A 20,639-nucleotide genomic window follows, 5' to 3' on the forward strand; every position below is an offset into this window, starting at 1 on the left:
CAATATTGGAGACTTTTGGATCCAGACTTCATGACTTGGGTCCCATCTTTGCTTCAGAACTATTTAATACTCTCCTCCCTTCCTTTGGCATGTGGAAATCTGATACCTTCAACTTGATAAGCTGCTGTAGCAGCACCCCAGGCAAATCCACTGGGGAAAGAAATTTCTTCTGGGTGCCAGGCACGAGGGGCAGGAGCAAAGGAGGTAGTAGTAGCTGAAGCCATGTGGTTGGTGGATCTGGGCCTCCTTTTGTGGGACTGACACCGCACTTCCTGGATGGACTGCTCTTCTACTTGCCATAAGCAGATTCTGTATCAAACACAAACACAGAAAAATAAACCCTGAGCAGCTTCACTCTCTGAAGGACAAATGTTGCATCCATATCTTACATGTCTCATGATCTGAACACAGAGGCTTAGCTCAGCCTCCCACGCACACTCAAAGGGGAGGGGCAGCAGTGCAGCAAGCTACAAGGGCCTTGTGTACAAGTAGCTCCTTCCTGTGCAAGGTACTGGGCTGTCCAGATCAGGCATCTGTCCTTCCCTGCCCATGTAAGTTGCCAGATGACCATACCTAGAGCTACTTACTCTGAATAAGATGCTGAGCCACCCAGACAGAAGCTCCTCCCACTTTCCTGTAAGTCACTCAAACCTGGACCCCACTCTTTTTCTGGCACTGAATCCCTCCCACGTCCCCACTCCATACATGGCCCAGATCTGGTCTGGTCTTGTCACATTACAGCACATGGTAAGGGCCGTTGCCCCCAGTGTGTGGGATTGTAACATTCAAGCTTGTGACTGCTGCATGTTTCCTCTACTTATCTATGGTTAGGTATTCACTGCACCTGGTCAAGGAGAGTCTGAGGAGGCCCTTTGTAAACAGACACTCAAAACTGCTGCCCTCTGCCTCTTTTCACACCTCAGAGAGGCTCCCTTCCTCCTAGACTGAAAGTATAAAGGCCCTAGCTAACTGAAATGTATGAAACTTCAAACATGGCACGCTAGATGGCACTATTGAAACTTCTTTTTCAGACACTGCAAGAGCTGTTTTCCCTCTCTGGATTACAGTAAACACATACTGATTTATGCTAAGGTCAGTATCCCCGTTTATTGGACCAATGGGCTACATACGCCTCCTGAGAAATTCAGACGCTAGCCATGACACCCAACTCTTTGTATTTCTGACTTGTGTTGCATTATTTGCCTTTGCTTATATCCTTTGATTTATAAACCTTTCCAGGTGGGGATCTTTTACAAATGCACCTACCACTGCAATGCATCATGCACATTAATAATAATTTATATAGCCTTGTAAGTCAGAAAAAAAATTGACATTGCCTGAAAAGCATGTATGCAGTTATGTACAATCTCTTATCAAAACTAGTTTTTTGTTAAAAGAAAAGGAGTACTTGTGGCACCTTAGAGACTAACAAATTTATTTGAGCATAAGCTTTCGTGAGCTACAGCTCACTTCATCGGATGCATTTGGTGGAAAAAACAGAGGGGAGATTGATATACACACACAGAGAACATGAAACAATGGTTTATCATACACACTGTAAGGAGAGTGATCACTTAAGATAAGCCATCACCAGCAGCAGAGGGGGGAAAGGAGAAAAACCTTTCATGGTGACAAGCAAGGTAGGCTATTTCCAGCAGTTAACAAGAATATCTGAGGAACAGTGGGGGGTGGGGAGGGGTGGGGGGGGAGAAATAACATGGGGAAATAGTTTTACTTTGTGTAATGACTCATCCATTCCCAGTCTCTATTCAAGCCTAAGTTAATTGTATCCAGTTTGCAAATTAATTCCAATTCAGCAGTCTCTCGTTGGAGTCTGTTTTTGAAGCTTTTTTGTTGAAGGGTAGCCACTCTTAGGTCTGTAATTGACTGACCAGAGAGATTGAAGTGTTCTCCAATTGGTTTTTGAATGTTATAATTCTTGACGTCTGATTTGTGTCCATTTATTCTTTTACGTAGAGACTGTCCAGTTTGACCGATGTACATGGCAGAGGGGCATTGCTGGCACATGATGGCATATATCACATTGGTAGATGCACAAGTGAACGAGCTTCTGATAGTGTGGCTGATGTGATTAGGCCCTGTGATGGTGTCCCTGAATAGATATGTGGACAGAGTTGGCAACGGGCTTTGTTGCAAGGATAGGTTCCTGGGTTAGTGGTTCTGTTGTGTGGTGTGTGGTTCCTGGTGAGTATTTGCTTCAGATTGGGGGGCTGTTTGTAAGCAAGGAATGGCCTGTCTCCCAAGATCTGTGAGTGTGATGGGTCATCCTTCAGGATAGGTTGTAGATCCTTGATGATGAGTTGGAGAGAGTTTAGTTGGGGGCTGAAGGTGATGGCTAGTGGCATTCTGTTATTTTCTTTGTTGGGCCTGTCCTGTAGTAGGTGACTTCTGGGTATTCTTCTGGCTCTGTCAATCTGTTTCTTCACTTCAGCAGGTGGGTATTGTAGTTGTAAGAATGCATGATAGAGATCTTGTAGGTGTTTGTCTCTGTCTGAGGGGTTGGAGCAAATGCGGTTATATCGTAGAGCTTGGCTGTGGACAATGGATCGTGTGGTATGATCTGGATGAAAGCTAGAGGCATGTAGGTAGGAATAGCGGTCAGTAGGTTTCCGATATAGGGTGGTGTTTATGTGACCATCGATTATTAGCACCGTAGTGTCCAGGAAGTGGATCTCTTGTGTGGACTGGTCCAGGTTGAGGTTGATGGTGGGATGGAAATTGTTGAAATCATGGTGGAATTCCTCAAGGGCTTCTTTTCCATGGGTCCTGATGATGAAGATGTCATCAGTGTAGTGCAAGTAGAGTAGGGGCATTAGGGGACGAGAGCTGAGGAAGCATTGTTCTAAGTCAGCCATAAAAATGTTGGCATACTGTGGGGCCATGCGGGTACCCATCGCAGTGCTGCTGATTTGAAGGTATACATTGTCCCCAAGTGTGAAATAGTTATGGGTGAAAACAAAGTCACAAAGTTCAGCCACCAGGTTAGCCGTGACATTATCGGGGATACTGTTCCTGACGGCTTGTAGCCCATCTTTGTGTGGAATGTTGGTGTAGAGGGCTTCTACATCCATAGTGGCTAGGATGGTGTTTTTAGGAAGATCACCAATGGATTGTAGTTTCCTCAGAAAGTCAGTGGTGTCTCGAAGATAGCTGGGAGTGCTGGTAACGTAGGGCCTGAGGAGGGAGTCTACATAGGCAGACAATCCTGCTGTCAGGGTGCCAATGCCTGAGATGATGGGGCGTCCAGGATTTTCAGGTTTATGGATCTTGGGTAGCAGATAGAATAGCCCAGGTCGGGGTTCTAGGGGTGTGTCTGTGCGGATTTGTTCTTGTGCTTTTTCAGGGAGTTTCTTGAGCAAATGCTGTAGTTTCTTTTGGTAACTCTCAGTGGGATCAGAGGGTAATGGCTTGTAGAAAGTGGTGTTGGAGAGCTGCCTAGTAGCCTCTTGTTCATACTCTGACCTATTCATGCATCCGATGAAGTGAGCTGTAGCTCACGAAAGCTTATGCTCTAATAAATTCGTTATTCTCTAAGGTGCCACAAGTACTCCTTTTCTTTTTGCGAATACAGACTAACACGGCTGCTACTCTGTAACCTAGGAACCTATCTTTGCAACAAAGCCCGTTGCCAACTCTGCCCACATATCTATTCAGGGGACACCATCATAGGGCCTAATCACATCAGCCACACTATCAGAGGCTCGTTCACCTGAGCATCTACCAATGTGATGTATGCCATCATGTGCCAGCAATGCCCCTCTGCCATGTACATTGGTCAAACTGGACAGTCTCTACGTAAAAGAATAAATGGACACAAATCAGACATCAAGAATTATAACATTCAAAAACCAATTGGAGAACACTTCAATCTCTCCGGTCACTCGATTACAGACCTGAGGGTGGCTATTCTTCAACAAAAAAAATTTCAAAAATGGACTCCAACGAGAGACTGCGGAATTGGAATTAATTTGCAAACTGGATACAATTAACTTAGGCTTGAATAGAGACTGGGAATGGATGAGTCATTACACAAAGTAAAACTATTTCCCTATGTTATTTCTCCCCCCATCCCACCCCCCACTGTTCCTCAGATGTTCTTGTTAACTGCTTGAAATAGCCTACCTTGCTTGTCACCATGAAAGGTTTTCCTCCCTCCCCCCCTGCTGCTGGTGATGGCTCATCTTAAGTGCTCACTCTCCTTACAGTGTGTATGATAAAACCCATTGTTTCATGTTCTCTGTGTGTGTATATCAATCTCCCCTCTGTATTTTCCACCAAATGCATCCGATGAAGTGAGCTGTAGCTCACGAAAGCTTATGCTCAAATAAATTTGTTAGTCTCTAAGGTGCCACAAGTACTCCTTTTCTTTTTGCGATACAGACTAACACAGCTGCTACTCTGAAACCTCTACCCCAATGGGAGCAGTCCTCCTTTGGCATAGGTCGAGTCTTCATTCAAGTGCTACAGTGGTGCGGCTGAAGCTGTTTAAGTGTAGACAAGCTCTTTGATGAAGGCAGCAGAGTTTTGCTTTTTGTCTGTATTTTGTCTGTACGGTTGGGCTGAACTGGTTATTATAAACAAATATGTATCCTAAAAATGAAAGCTCACGAAAGCTTACGAAAGCTTATGCTCAAATAAAATTGTTAGTCTCTAAGGTGCCACAAGTACTCTTTTTCTTTTTGCAAATACAGACTAACACGGCTGCTATTCTGAAACCTAAAAATGAACTATCCCTGACTGGATCTGCCTTTTCTAATCCCAGATTATTGTTATTTAAAAAAAATTAATTCTCATCATGACACAATTAGACAGACACTTCAGTATGGTGATATGGAAATGCAAGTTTCTTCTCCTCAACTCTCCAGTCCAAAGACAGAACAGACCCAGAGTTGCTTATGAAGCAAGATTGTATTACTGAAACTGCTAACTATGGACATTCACAGATCCTGAGGCTTGTCTGAAAAGTGGAAATTGCCATTCAAGTTTAATTACTATCTCGGGTTAAACAGTGGAACAGATATTGAGAAAATAAAGGTACTAAATATCTTCAGGACTTCAAGACAAACAATTGTTTTTTGCATAAATTAATGAATGGCAAGCAGGAGCTAAACTGTAAGGTATCTGAATTTTAGTAAATCTTATGATATAGTTGTCACGCAATCTGTAGAGGCCCACGACTGCGAGTGCGAACCTCAGGGTAGACTGTCAAAAACAGGACAGATACCCCAAAGTGGTGGTGTGTTCTATAATTAGATTTCACCAAACCAGTAACAGATGTGTACTCCTGGATCATTATACTTGTCTTACCATGGAGTCTCAGACTGTCCCCTTAGGCTTCCCAGTCTATCTTGCTATCCAGAAAAACTGGACTTAGTGATAAATGGTCTCTTACACCAAAAATCACACAACATTGAGGTTTCAGAGTAGCAGCCATGTTGGTCTGTATTCGCAAAAAGAAAAGGAGTACTTGTGGCATCTTAGAGACTAACAAATTTATTAGAGCATAAGCTTTCGTGAGCTACAGCATCCGATGAAGTGAGCTGTAGCTCACGAAAGCTTATGCTCAAATAAATTTGTTAGTCTCTAAGGTGCCACAAGTACTCCTTTTCTTTTTGCGAATATTCAGGTTGTTTCCAGTCCCAAGACACTAGTCACTTACCCCAGATCAATTGGTACCCTTGATCTTACACCAAAGATAACACCTGTAGCCAATTCTGTAATAAACCATTGAAAGGTGTATTAACTAGTAAAAAGAAAGAGAGTTATTTACAGGTTAAAGCAAGGAAACATATACACACAAATGAATTATTACCTAAATCCTAAGAGTGACAGAGTGGCTGGGTCATTACACATATTGAATCTATTTCCACATGTTAAGTATCCTCACACCTTCTTATCAACAGTCTAAATAGGCCATCTTGATTGTCACTACACAATTTTTTTTCTCCTGCTAATAGCTCATCTTAATGAATTAGCCTCTTACAATTTGTATTGCAAATTCCACCGTCTCCGTATGTGTATATATATAATCTTCTTACTATATGTTCAATTCAATGCATTCAGTGAAGTGGGCTGTAGCCCACGAAAGCTTATGTTCTAATAAATTTGTTAGTCTCTAAGGTGCCACAAGTACTCCTGTTTTGTTTTGTTTTAGAGTTGTAATGATTGGTCAATTCAAAGTTGTCTTTCAGGGCAGACCCAGGCTTAACTCCTGGGGATCTCTGCCTCAGTTTAGAGTCTCTAGTCCTATCAGAGTTCAAAACAGCAAAGAGAGATGGAAAGTTTTCCTGTGTCTTTGTTTTATTTCCTTCATTAAGCTTTTAAATTCACAGGATGAGCTTCCTTGCATGTAACATTTCCAAAGTGTGATAGGGCCATTAATCAATCCTTTGTATTACAATGTTCCTTGATGGCCCCTTTTGATTTTGATAATCCTTGTGAATGGGCAAGGGGACAATTCCAGTGCCTGGGGTCACAAGTTCAGAGCAAACATTTTCAAAGTTATAAAGCAAAACTTATATATATATTTTATTGCATGGAATACTGACATTACAAGTGAGATTAATGCATGCAGCAATTTACAAGCACTTCCTACAGTCTAAGCACTACATACATTCTTATATGACTAATACCTACTTTAAGCAAAATTAAAATACAGGTGAGCTGATCTGGTCTTCAGCTATAAGTTTGTTTGTTCTTAGCTAATGTCTGCAGCCTGGGCAAGAGCTGGCATCTGGCCTGTCAGTGTCACAATAGTGTTTGAAAATCCTGTTCTCAAAACTTAATTCAAATTGGTTTGAAGATAAGTCATGTGGACTGCAGTGAAGAGTAATAATAATCAATAACTTTGAGGGGAGTTGTTCAGTGCAGTATGCAGATTGGAATTACTTCTAATCCTGTTTAATAGCTTCAATAATGAGCTAGAAGAGGGAGTAAATGGTACATTAATGAAATCTGCAGATATATTAAAATGGGAGGAGCTGAGCACACAACTGAAGATGGAGAAAATACAAAGGGGCAGAGTTAGATTAGAAACATGGACAGAATGTAATAATGAGATTCAACCTGGAAAATGGCAAAATGATATTTGAGTAAAAAAACTGAAAAATATTTAGAGAGGTAGAAATCTGGAGAGCAATAATGCCAAAAGAGATTTAGAGATAAGAATATTGAGAAATTAGATACGAATTTGCAATCCAATATGGCAGCGAAAAGGTCAGTGAAACTTTAGGCTGACTATTCAGAGTCATGTCACATGCCCACCTTAATGCAGGTCTGTGCCACCGCATGTGGAATACTGAATTTAGCTCTGGGCACTTTATAACCAGAAAAACAGACTACCAGGAGAATATCCAAAGAACAGCAACAAATTGTTATGCAGCTGGAGGAATCCGTTTATGAAGAAAAGTTAAAGGAGTGAAGCATGTTTAGCTGGCAGAAAGTACTTCAGAAAGCTGGGAGACATAGCTGCAAGACCACCTGCCAATGAAGGAGAAGGTCATGAAGGTAGTGGGGTAATAGGGAAAGCTGAGGAAGGTTATCCTAATAGTAATGACAACCACAGGCGCCGACTTTCCAATGTGCCGGGGGGTGCTCGATCCCCGGCTCTGCCCCAGGACCCCGCCTCCATTTCACCCCTTCCCCCCAAAGCCCCACCCTCACCCGCCTCTTCCCCCCTGCCCTGCCTCTTCCTGACCCCACTCCATTCCTGACCCACATCTTCTCGCTCCATTCTGCCCCCTTCCCTGACTGTGCCATGCCCTCACTCCTTCCCCCTTATGCCCCAGAGCCTCCTGCATGCCATGAAACAGCTGATTGTGGCAGCTGGGAGGCACTGGGAGGAAGGGAGAGGCGCTGATCTGCTGGGCCTACAGGCAGGCAGGATCAACTCCGGGGGGAGTTGATAGGAGGGGCTGCCGGTGGGTGCACAGCACCCATCATTTTTTCCTCCTGCGTGCTCCAGCCCCGGAGCAGTCGCAGAGTCAGCACCCATGATCACAACGTGCAGTACAATTTTCAGTACCACTAGACAAACTGTACTTATGTTCTAGCATGGACTTTCAAATGCTAAACGTAGAAGCCACAAAGTGGTATTCCATGTTAGTAGTCAGCCTTCACAAGCCATGGTAGTTCTTGGACTGATATTCCCAAATGGGTGGTCCTGTGCCATTAATGTTTGGGCTATCGTCCTCTGTATGAAGTTTAAAATGGAACTGGCCATTCAAAAGCTGGTCGTTGCTACTGCCATAATAATATTCCACTAGTAGGTAGGACTGGATTTTGGTCCAGAATCTTGCATATGCATAGATCAAACACAAATCCCTGCATGTGGAGACCCATCCTTTTTTATATACCACTTCAGATTGTCCTGTTTTCTAGCATTTTTGGATTGTTCGCCTTCTGAGTGATCAAGCATAAAAACAACAATGAATTGTCATGTTAAAATTGTCAACAATGTACAGCACGGCTGATGGATTTCAGAATCAATGCAAAACATCCCAGAATCCTTAATGGCCAGGGAAAGGGTCCTCTTTTGAAAAAAAAAACCCAACAAAAACAAAAAAACACTGTTCTCTGGGCCAACACCTATTTGCTAAGGCTGGATGAGATAGCTGCCTAGATTTTCCAAGCATGCACAAACAGTTGGTAGAAGTGCATGGGCAAACTAGCTTGATATGATTTTTAAAGGAAAATATTAGCTGTGTTTAATCATGTGTGCTGCAGTAACCAGCTACAAACTGGTGACTGAATTTTGTGACTTTGTCCTCATCCACAACTATTTCACATTTGGGAACAATGTATACCTTCAAATCAGCGGCACTGCGATGGGTACCCGCATGGCCCCACAGTATGCCAACATTTTTATGGCTGACTTAGAACAACGCTTCCTCAGCTCTCGTCCCCTAATGTCCCTACTCTACTTGCGCTACATTGATGACATCTTCATCATCTGGACCCATGGAAAAGAAGCCCTTGAGGAATTCCACCATGATTTCAACAATTTCCGTCCCGCCATCAACTTCAGCCTGGACCAATCCACACAAGAGATCCATTTCCTGGACACTACGGTGCTAATAAGCGATGATCACATAAACACCACCCTATTTCGGAAACCTACTAACTGCTATACTTACCTACATGCCTCCAGCTTTCATCCAGACCATATCACATGATCCATTGTCTACAGCCAAGCTCTAAGATACAACCGCATTTGCTCCAATCCCTCAGACAGAGACAAACACCTACAAGATCTCTATCAAGCATTCTTAAAACTAAAATATCCACCTGCTGAAGTGAAGAAACAGATTGACAGAGCCAGAAGAGTATCCAGAAGTCACATACTACAGAACAGGCCCAACAAAGAAAGTAACAGAACACCACTAGCTGTCACCTTCAGCCCCCAACTAAAACCTCTCCAGCGCATCATCAAGGATCTACAACCTATCCTGAAGAATGATCCCTCACTCTCACAGATCTTGAGAGACAGACCAGTCCTCACTTATAGACAGTCCCCTGACCTGAAGCAAATACTCACCAGCAACCACACACCATACAGCACAACAAAAACACTAACCCAGGAACCTATCCTTGCAACAAAGCCCGTTGCCAACTCTGTCCACATATCTATTCAAGGGACACCATCATAGGACCTAATCAAATCAGTCACACCACCAGGGGCTCGTTCACCTGCACATCTACCAATGTGATATATGCCATCATGTGCCAGCAATGCCCCTCTGCCATGTACATTGGCTAAACTGGACAGTCTCTACATAAAAGAATAAATGGACACAAATCAGAGTCAAGAATTATAACATTCAAAAACCAGTCGGAGAATACTTCAACCTTTCTGGACACTCGATTACAGACCTAAAAGTGGCAATTCTTCAACAAAAAAACTTCAAAAACAGACTCCAATGAGAAACTGCAGAACTGGAATTAATTTGCAAACTGGACACCATTAAATTAGGCTTGAATAAAGACTGGGAGTGGATGAGTATTGACACAAACTAAAAACTATTTTCCCATGCTAATTTTTCCCCTCCTGTTACTCACACTTTCTTGTCAACTGTTTGAAATGAGTCATCCTGATTATCATTACAAACGATTTTTTCTTCTGCTGATAATTGATTAGTCTCATTAGAGTTGGTGTGACAACCCCAATTTTTTCATGTTCTCTGTATATATATAAATATCTATCTAATCTATCTATCTATCTTCCTACTGTATTTTCCACTGCATGCATCTGATGAAGTGGGTTTTAGCCCATGAAAGCTTATGCCCAAATAAATGTGTTAGTCTCTATGGTGCCACAAGTACTCCTAGTTCTTTTTGTTAGAAACCTGTTATACCCAGCATATTTCCATGTGTAAGTGTACAAGAAAACTTAAAAGCCTTAAGTGGATTTGATTGAATCCTCTTTCCTTTTTGGAAGAGGAAAAAAGATGTGAGTACAGTATGTTTTTACAATCAACACTGGACAGTGCCTAAAAGCACCCGTAGCTCATTCTTCCCTCTCCTAGGATTTTCACCAGTCAGGATCTGTTGGGTGCTTAGCACGTTTGAAAATCAAAGTCAGTGATATTGGTTTATCAGGTAGGTTGTGATATTAATTCTTTGCTTGGAAAGAATGAGGATTTAAACATCAAAAATGTCTATTATTTGACATACAGTCTAAATTTTCAAAACCTGACCTCCATTGATATGCAGGCATACCACACATACAAATTGTTTTATGATTTGTAATTTGCATTCTCATTTTTGAGCATCATCACATTTACAGTTCAGAAAGTTGTCTCCTATCCATGCAAGTGATAGAGTCCATCACTTCTGAGCATAGGCTCAAATATCTGCACAGAACTGGAGGCCAGGTTTGGGCTTTATTGAAAATTTGATCCTACATGTCAAACGTATAGATATGTAGGATGCTTTGTTTGTGTTTTATGATAAAAACATTTTACAAAATATTTAGGTCTGGTGACTGAGAAAAAGGCTGAAGTGTTTTACTTTGACAACATACATACTTGTTGGAATGTGAGTTAGTATCTGTCACTATTTAACATGCTGGTCATTTTGGAAGGGTAGCTTCCCTTCTGTTGACAGATAAGTAGTAGCTTGTGTTTGGGGCAAGTTTTTTCCTCCTATGAAACCTTGTTCTGTTTTAGTTCTATAGTAGTGCCCTCACATTCCCCTGGTAGATTTAGAGTATACAGATATTGATTTAAGCAGATCACTTGAATGAGAAGGTGATATGCTCTAGTGAATGGGACACTGGACTGAGACTCAGGAAATCTAGGCTCCTTTCCCAGCTCTGCCACTGATTTGCTATATGAACTCTGTGCCTTTGTTCCTCCTCCCAGTCTTTGTCCGCCTTATCTTTTTACATTGTAAACTCTTCAAACCAGGGACTGTCTTACAGGATCTAGCACAGGGGTTGGCAACCTTCGGCACACAGGCCAGCAGGGTAATCCATTGGTGGGCCACGAGACATTTTGTTTTACGTTGACCGTCTACAGGCATGGTCCCCAGGAGCTCCCAGTGGCCGCGGTTCACTGTTCCCAACCAATGGGAGCTGCAGGAAGAGGCATGGGCCGCAGGGATGTGCTGGCGGCTACTTCCTGCAGCTCCCATTGGCTGGGAATGGCGAACCACAGCCACTGGGAGCTGTGGGGGGCCGTGCCTGCAGACAGTCAACGTAAACAAAATGTCTCGTGGCCCATCAGCAGATTGCCCTGATGGGCTGTGTGCCGAAGGTTGCCGACCCCTGACCTAACAGAATGGCACGCCAATCTCAGCTAGCTAGGAACTGCTGCAATATAAAAGCAAAATAAATGTTAAATTAATATAAAATTATTCCCAAAACTAGAGATATGCAATGAGCACTAGTGAAATGTTAGCTTCCCTCACCAAAGTTTAGCAGCCTAGGACAAAACTGATCTTCCTTTCTATTTTCAATAATTTCATTTCTATGCTTTCACATATATATTTTTCAATTGCAAGTCATACATAGCTATATTAGTCAAAGGAACCTGCTAAGATTGATTCAGCAATGAGCCAACTCTGACTATAACCAATAAGCATGAGCCCAGCATTTTTTACATTTATGGCAAAGTCACTACATTTGTTTTCAGAAGTAGATATAAACAGTGACACTTGCTTTTATAGCAGTGAACCTGTACCTTTTATTTTCTTTTCTCATATAAATGTTATTTCTAATTACACTGACAGTGACTCATGACGCTGACTATCACTTCAGAGAATATACTTGAAAAAACAGTCAGATTTAAGCAATCCCATTATATAAGTACATTTATTTACTGTATTTACATAAAATTCACTTCCATATATCAGCAAGATGATGCTACCAACTATTAAGCAGCAGCACTCTATGAGAGAGAGTAGTTGATATTACTTTTCCAAAGATTTGTGCTATGCCATTATATTGTAAATATTTTTTTTTGCTTTTGCAAGAAATACTTGTTTATTGTACTCTTCATTTTTATCCTGCAAAATATTAGCAAACACTATTGCAAGCACCTGGAATGTGAGATAAGTAGCTCAGCGGTACTTTAATTTGACAAAGTAATCTAAATACCTATTTGGAATCCAGTAAATACAGGTTATTTTTCAAATAACTTATGCTATATATTTTTGTTATTGTTCCAAGCGCTACTACAGATATGCAGTGATGTCTGGGGATGATGATGGTGTTCTGGAAATATCACAAAACACATACCTGACCCTGAAGCTAAACAAATAGAATCAAAAGAAAAAAATTCAATACATCCAGTCTTTGACATGGCTCTCTCTTGCTTGATTTAAACACATAAATGAAAAAAGATTAAAGGATATGGTATGTATAATGGTGTGGCACTGACCTTTTTATCATCACAGAGGTTGTCTACTTAACAAAAAAGTCACTTGGATGAATATAATATCTCATTCAATTTCAGCTCTTTAGATCTTTCCTCATGTTTTAGTTCAGTTCAGAGAAAATTGAATGGTTGCATAGTAAAGATGAAATCATACACATTTCTCCTCTTCTGATAAAGTACTAAAGACATTTATAAACATATAATGGAATGAAAAGTGGAGTTTATAGTTAAACTGGGCTTTTCTTTGCATCCATTTCTCTCTCTCTCTCTCTCTCTCAATTGCTACTTTTGCAATTTGTGCTGGTGATTAGGCCTAGTAATAGATGCTGCAGCCACCCTTTTGACTTGCTCTTGACTAGTAACCGACAAACACCCAGAAAGAGGCACTGCCATGAAGATGTGAGAACACTACTACTGGGTGAAAGTCCAAAATCTTTGGGATCATTTCCTGATCATCCTCACTCTCATCCTCACTCCACTACCATAGTGCTTTAGTGACCAGAAATTAGTGGACACCAGCATGGAATCAGACAAGGTCTTGAAATGGCTTCTGGAAAGCCAGCAACAAGCAGGATAGCAACAACAGCAACACTTGTAGCTGTTGCAGCAGGTTACTAGCCAACAATAGCAGATGATGCAGGAGTTGGTCATCCAGCATCAAGCCCAACAGGAAATGCTGGTCCAACAAATGGTGGTGTTACTACGCCAGGCAGGCCTTTAGTCACCCCTTTAGCAGACCCTGACCCAGGATCTCTACCACTGGGCCTCCCACTACATCTCTCGACGATGGGCCCAGGGACAATCCCCTTTCTCATGACTTTTGAGAGGGTGGCCACCACTGTGCGATAGCCCGCAGGACACTGGGCCACCCTCTTAGCCCCTTACTTAATGAGGCCAGCCCGGGTGGCTTACCACTACCTTGACCACCAGGATGCCCTGGACTATGAAAGTGAAGGTGGCCATACTAGACCAGACCGATATCAGCCTCGAGATGTACTGCCAGCACTTCCTTTGGGAACGGTCCCTTTTAGCGTCTAGATCACAAGCTGTGGCTCAACATCTCCAGGACTATGCTTGGCAATGGCTGGAGCCCGACAAGCAGTTTGGCACTGAAGTGGTGGAAGCGGCAATTCTGGATAAGTTCATCCAAATCCTCCTGGCCGGGGGTAAGGAGTGGGTGCACAGACACTGCCCCATGATGCTTACAGAAATGGTGAGACTGATGGAGGATTACTTGAAGGCTGAAACGATGGAACCCCAACCCCGCAATCCTGAGGAACACAGGGGGAAACCCCAGCTGGTCCCACTGGGAGAACTACAACAGAGCTGACCTGACCAGAACAGACTTGCCACCTGGAGGGGCAAGGGACCACTGTTATGAATGTGTTCAAGAGAGGCATTTTTGACATGGTTGCCTCTATAGGGACTGCAATTACAGGCAGTCTGTGTAGCCTGTCCCCGGGCTTAGAAGAGGGGTCCAGGGAAGCTCGGGGTCCTGGTGCTCATTGAAGGGATTCCTACGACAGTGTTGATTGACTCTGGCTGTAGCCAAACTCTCATCTGAGGCGACCTGGTACCAGATCTCGAGCCAGATGCAACCCCCATCCATGTACAATGGGTCCATTGAGACCTACATTCTTATCCTACTGCCTGGGTGATGCTGGAGATATACCATTGAAGTGCAGACCTCTTGGTCAGTATGACACCCAGGCTGGCCTACCCAGTGATTCTGGGCGGAACTGAGGGCAGTGGTTCCTAGAACTACTGCAAGAGTCTGCTCAGTACCCTCCAACAGGAGAGGGCACAGGGCCAACAAAAAAGGGGCTACTCAGGACCGACTGGGATGATGACCCGGGGGGAAGGCCCTAGGAGTCTGCTGAGACTCCGGTTCCCTCGCCTACCTAAATGGATTCCTCCATCAATGATGCACAGCTGGAGCTTGAACGCAATGGTGACTTTATCCAGAAACAAAGAGAGGACTCTACCCTGAGAACAGGCCACCGCTAGAGATCAAGGGGAGGGAGAGGATATTCCCCCAAGGCCCACTGTTTGAAATATGGCAAGACTGCCTCTATCGTCTGGTGAAAGAGGCACAGACTAGAGAATTACTCTGTCAGCTGCTGGTTCCTTGGAAGTTGCGCCAGGGCCTTTTATACCTTGCTCATTTGGTGTCCTGGACAGGGCACCTCAGAAGAGAAAGGACCTTCCAAAGGGTGGCGCAGCAGTTCTTCTGGCTGGGTATCCACCAGGAGGTGAACAATTATTTGTGCCTCATGCCCAGAGTGCCAACACATGGGCCCAAAAGAAGTGCCAAAAGCATCCCTCACCCCCTTCCCCATGGTCGGGGTCCCCTTTGAGCAAATAGGACTACTTGGTGGGCCACTAGAAAAGAGTGCCTCCAGCCACCAGTATATCCTCGTGATTGTGGATTATGCGACCAGGTACCCAGAAGCAGTCTCAATACAGACTGCCATTGCCCCGAGATAGCCGCCAAATTCATCAAGGTCTTCATCTGGGTGGGGATACCCTGTGAAATCTTAATGGACCAGGGGACAAATGTGACCTCCCGCTTGATGGCCGACCTCTGCCATCTCTTAGATATATGAGCCCTCAGAACTTCCCTATACCAACCCCAGACAGATGGATTGGTGGAATGTTTTAACAAGACCTTGAAGAACCTGCTACGCAAATTTGTGGAAGAGGACCCGTGCATTGGGATATGCTACTCCCAGTCTCATTGTTTGCCATATGGGAGGTACCCCAAGCATCAACGGGGTTCTCCCCCTTCGAATTCCTTCATGGGAGAGAACCCCATGGCATCCTCGAAACTTCTGAAGGAAGGCTGGGAAGGGCAGGAGACACAGGCGAACGTGGTTATCCAGCGTGTGCTACAGCTACAAGAGAGGCTTCAGATGCTAGAGACCTTCACCAGAGAAAACCTGAGGCAGGCGCAGCAGATACAGGCACAACAGTATAACAAGAGAGCCAGGCTACAGAGCTTTGAACATGGAGACTGGGTCCTAATCCTGCTGCCCTCAACAGAATCCAAACTCTTGGCTAAATGGCAGGGCCCCTTTGAAGTCACGCAGTGGATCGGGCCGGTTGATTATGAGGACCGGCTACCAGGCCGGCGCCACGAGACATGTACATAGCACATCAATTTACTAAAGGCCTGGAGGAGCAGGGAGGCCTTTTTGATCACTCCCTGCCACCCCAAACCAGAGTTAAGATCCCTAGCTGATGAGCTGTCTGCCCATCAATACCCAAGTGTGTGTGTGAGAGAGAGAGGATCTGAGTCACACAAGATTGAGTAGATGTGTGAGGCATATTTAATAATGGAAGATCAGGGCATGGTGCAAGTGATCCTACTACACCCACCCCACCCAAAAAGCTCGCAACTGAAACTGCACATTCAATGACAACTGGCTAAATGAAACAGACTAAAGATTGGCTGGTAAAATGTGCTGATAACATCATTGATAACAAATGTCTGTTTGTTTTCTCTCTCTAGATAAGTGATGGGTTGCGGAGTTGCCTTGTGGTTGGGGGTGAGAATGCAACAGCTTGCCTTGTGTGGGGGTGGAGGGAGGGCAAACAGGTTTTTTGCATTTCAAAGGTGATAGCTCTATTGCTAGCACACAGCTAAGTTGGAATCACGTCTTTACCACAAACTCAGCTGGTTAGGTTACGTAGTCTTTGAGATAGTTTGGTCTCCTCAACAGGTAACCACATTGTGAATGTCATATCTCTGTCTCCCTGTCACCTGTCTCTGACTCCAGAAAACCATCTCTCTGTGGAATTTCCTCTCTCCCTATGGGGTTGGCCTTCTGATGGTTCTCTGTCTCTATGCTCTGTAATGATCTCTTACATTCTCTGACTCAAGAGGAGTCGTAATGTGATCATCACTATCTGATGTGCCATTCCCCTCTTGTACAAGTTTGACTGAATCTTTCTGAGATCTACTTCTCCTCTTGCACACATGACTAAAATGGTTGAACATGCCACATTCCCTGCAGTGTTGTCCTAGCATGGGCTACTTCTCATTTACCCACTCCTAGGACTGCTGTGAGGTTTCAGGAAGTGGTGAGCTTCACGGTGGTGCAGCTCTCTCTGCTTTGTTCCCCAATAAGGTTAAATAATTTTGCTTTCCTGCTATTGTCCTCCTGAATAGCCAAGTCCATGTACAGCTTAAACTCCTCTCACCTGGTTCATCAGGCTAGGTTTGTGTCTGCAAAATCCAGAGTTCTGGGGGGCTTCAGACCGAGTTCTATGGCTCACGCTGCCAGCAACTGCACTGCAGAGAATGCACAGCTCAGCTGCTGCCACCATGTTTTGGTAGCAAAGAGTGAAGCTGAATGCAGTTAAGCTGAACAGGTGGGACTCTATTAAACCCTGTACATTGCTCTGTCCATGTGGCTGCATAGCTTCCAGCCTAACTCCCTGTGTTCTGTGTTCTCATCAATAACAGTCCTTCAAGGGAACATGGGCCCTCTGACTCACAGGTGCCAACTTTCATTTTTCTGGGTGAATGCTCCGCCCCTCCTCTGCCCTCTCCCACCAGTGCCCTGCCCTCGCTCTGCCTCTTCCTGCCCCCGCTCCACCCTCTCCCCCAAGCGCCTCCTCCGAATAGTTGATCAATAGCTGCTGGGTGTTGAGCACCCACTATTTTTTCCCCATGTGTGCTCCAGCCCTGGAGCATCACACAGTTGGAGCCTATGCTCTGACAACACTTCCACTGATCATGATAGTCCAGTCTCACACAGCATGAAAAGAGAAGCATGTAGCAAAAGCACAGCACAGCAGCTTCGCAAGCGATGTGGACTGCAGCATGCAAAGCAAGAGGAATATCCAAAAGTAGGAAAAAACATACATGCAGTGCCACAAAGCAAATCATGTTACATGAGCATGCTGGTCAGGCCAACAGAAAAACATGGGGCACACAATTCATGCAATTGAAGAACAGCTCCATGGAGATGAGTTTCATAACAAAGACAAGGTTATTTTTGGCTCCAATACAGAATAAGGAAGAGGACACTGATGAAGCATGTGTAACTATCTTAATGGATCCAGAAAAAATACCTATTAAATTTGAAAATTGACACCGGGGCACAACTAAACTGTGTCCCTGATATAGAATATCAGAAAAATCTAACCCATACCAGGACACTAATATCCTGTGTCATCAAGACTATCAGGATATACAGAGCATCCACTCCATATTCTGGGGAAAGGCAATGTTAAATGCAAATATAAGGAAAATAGTCTAAAATCTAAATTTCTGTGTAATAACCACACCAGCAAAACCAGTACTGGGACTGACAGCTTTAAAATCAATAAACTCAATAAAAATCCTCAGGGTAGTAGAATCCATAAAAGCATGGAAATTAATTCATAGCAGAGGAAATTAAGAAAAGATTTCCTGCTTTGTTTGAAGGCATGGGATGTCTCCTGGGATATCGCAAAATCAAGCTGTCAACAAGTGCAGAGCCGGTAGTATACACATCATGACAACTGCCATTAACAATGAGGCCCAAAGTGGATAAGGAACCCCAGCATATGAAACAATTGGGTATAACTGAAAAGGTGGACAGACCATCAGAATGGGTTATCTCGATGATTTCCGAAGAAAGGAAAAACACTGGAGTCATGTGATCCAGATATGCATAGACCCTTAAGACCGCAAGAAAGCATTACCCGCCCTAGGTGACATCACTCACAAGCTATCCACATCCATTGTATGCAGTGTACTAGATGCTCAGTCCGGATACTGGCAGATCAGACTGGATGAAGAGAGTAGCAAGTTACCTACTTTCAACACTCCATTCAGAAGATGCCCTTTGGTATATCATCTGCATAAAAGATATTCCAGGAAAAGGTGCATAAAACACTAGAGAAAGGAGTTGAAATCATCATTGATCACATTCTGGTCTACAGCAGTACCAGAGAGGAGCATGACAAAAACCTAATTGCATAACGTGCAAAGTTCAAGGGGTCAATGACACCGCCACAGTAATTAAACTAGTGGAACAACCCAAGTCATATGTAATACAGACCAAGAATGGACAGTTGGTTTAGGAGAAATTGCAGACCCTGTGGTGTGTTCCTATTAGTGCAACCACACCTGATGAGAAAACACAGCCCCTGATGCTGAAATGGCAGGTGAAAAGAATACTAACAAGCCCTTAGATCTGCCCACCGGGCACAGAGAAGAGACAACATAGTTACAACCAATACAAGCACAATTACCTTATAGCACTATGGCTGTGCCTACAAATACAGGAAGCAACACTCACTCCAGATATATGAGAAGATTTAAAACCAAAGAGTGGGAGAACTATGACCCATCCTAATACCATTATTAAGCAGGAGCATTAATAATGGCATCCCCAGACTTCTTTTGTTGACAGGGAAATTGATGTATTCATGCACTGTTAGCTAACTGGTGAATTGTCCTTTCAAGAGGCACAGGAAGGGACTCTTGTATACTGGGTCTGCTTGCACATGCATGCATGTGTATGTGTTGAGCTAGGCTGGGTTGTTGAGAGCAGAGTGTGTATTTGAAAACCTTGTAAATAAAACTGTTTAGTTTACCCTACCATTGTATGAAGCCCAATCCCATGAGCAGTCTAAACAAAGACAAACAGTCCCCTTGGCTTCCATTCTTTTTTTCCTGCCTCTACTCCTATCCTTCACACCACCTTCCTAGCTCCAGGCCCTAAGCTCTCTCTCTCTCTCCAAAGCTCCTGCTCCTGGTGCCCCTATCTTACATCTCTTCCCTGTCCCAGCCCCACACTTCCCACATCTGCATTCCACTCAGGCTGCTTCCTCCTTCTCCTACATGCTGATTGAGCACGAGCAAGAGGGGTAGTCACAGGAAAAGTCCTGCTTACCCCCTGCATCTGGGGATGGAGCATGTTCAATCTCTCTATGGGGATAGTTCATGAACAATCCAGTTGACACATAGCAGCTGTGAAGGGATGGAGCATGCTCAGTGCAGACCAGATCTTTGGAGAATTTAGCTGCTAAACTCTAGCATTAACTGAGCATGTGTCAATTGAGATTTTTCAAAGGGTTATATTTTCACCAAATTTGGGTGAATTTTCACAGGGATGGCAAAAGATACTTCTGATATCAGGGTGGCCAGGGACCAAATTTCAAGTCTCTGCTCATAATCATGGAGGCACTAAAGCTCCTCAGCAAAATGTTTGTAGCACTTTATTTTTAACGTGAGCAAAACAACTGTATTTTTTCCCTATCCTTGCTTTCAGAAATGGCTGAACATTTTAGCTGAAACTTGCCCCCTCCCTACCCCAAATAAAAATGCTTTAAGGTGGGTCCTTTACCGCGGCAGTGCTTTAACGTCACTGCCCCTTTAGTCCCCCTCTCCCCCACCCCGTCAGTGGATCTGCCGGTAGGGTCCCTAGTAGCAAGGCTGCCAGTGTGGGGGGCAAAAGGGGCAGCGATGTTAAAGTACTTTAACTTTGGCTGCATACAGGCTGGTACCGGCTTCTATCCAGTACGCCATATCGGCCCGTAATGGCCCACTTTCATCCCTGCCAACATGTTTATGTCTATTACACTAAAGAAGTTGTTCAAGAAGGCTTCATTCTTTGAATATGTGGACTGAAGAATACCTTCAGGGCAGTCAGATCTGTGATGACCTCTTGTGTAAATGCTTCTTTGTCTGGCCCTGAAGAATCTTTACTATCTGCACTGAATCTCATCAAAATTTTCTATCATGTA

General features: G+C 43.8%; 1 protein-coding gene across 2 annotated transcripts in view; it reads right to left on the minus strand.

Moving 5' to 3' along the window:
• Positions 1 to 20,639, minus strand: part of LOC119854276 (cytosolic beta-glucosidase-like) — a 94,468-nt gene that overhangs the window by 50,880 nt on the left and 22,949 nt on the right. Inside the window, exons 2-3 of one of the 2 annotated variants that reach the window (XM_043514067.1) lie at positions 5,681 to 5,735; positions 107 to 309 (exon numbers count right to left, since the gene is read on the minus strand). In XM_043514067.1, the coding sequence (XP_043370002.1) occupies positions 107 to 224 (118 nt within the window). In that variant the 5' untranslated portion in view covers positions 225 to 309; positions 5,681 to 5,735. The remainder of the gene's footprint in view (positions 1 to 106; positions 310 to 5,680; positions 5,736 to 20,639) is intronic. The other variant, XM_038398213.2, reaches the window with a different exon arrangement.

Source organism: Dermochelys coriacea, chromosome 4, assembly GCF_009764565.3.
Source record: "Dermochelys coriacea isolate rDerCor1 chromosome 4, rDerCor1.pri.v4, whole genome shotgun sequence".
NCBI lineage: Eukaryota > Metazoa > Chordata > Testudines > Dermochelyidae > Dermochelys > Dermochelys coriacea.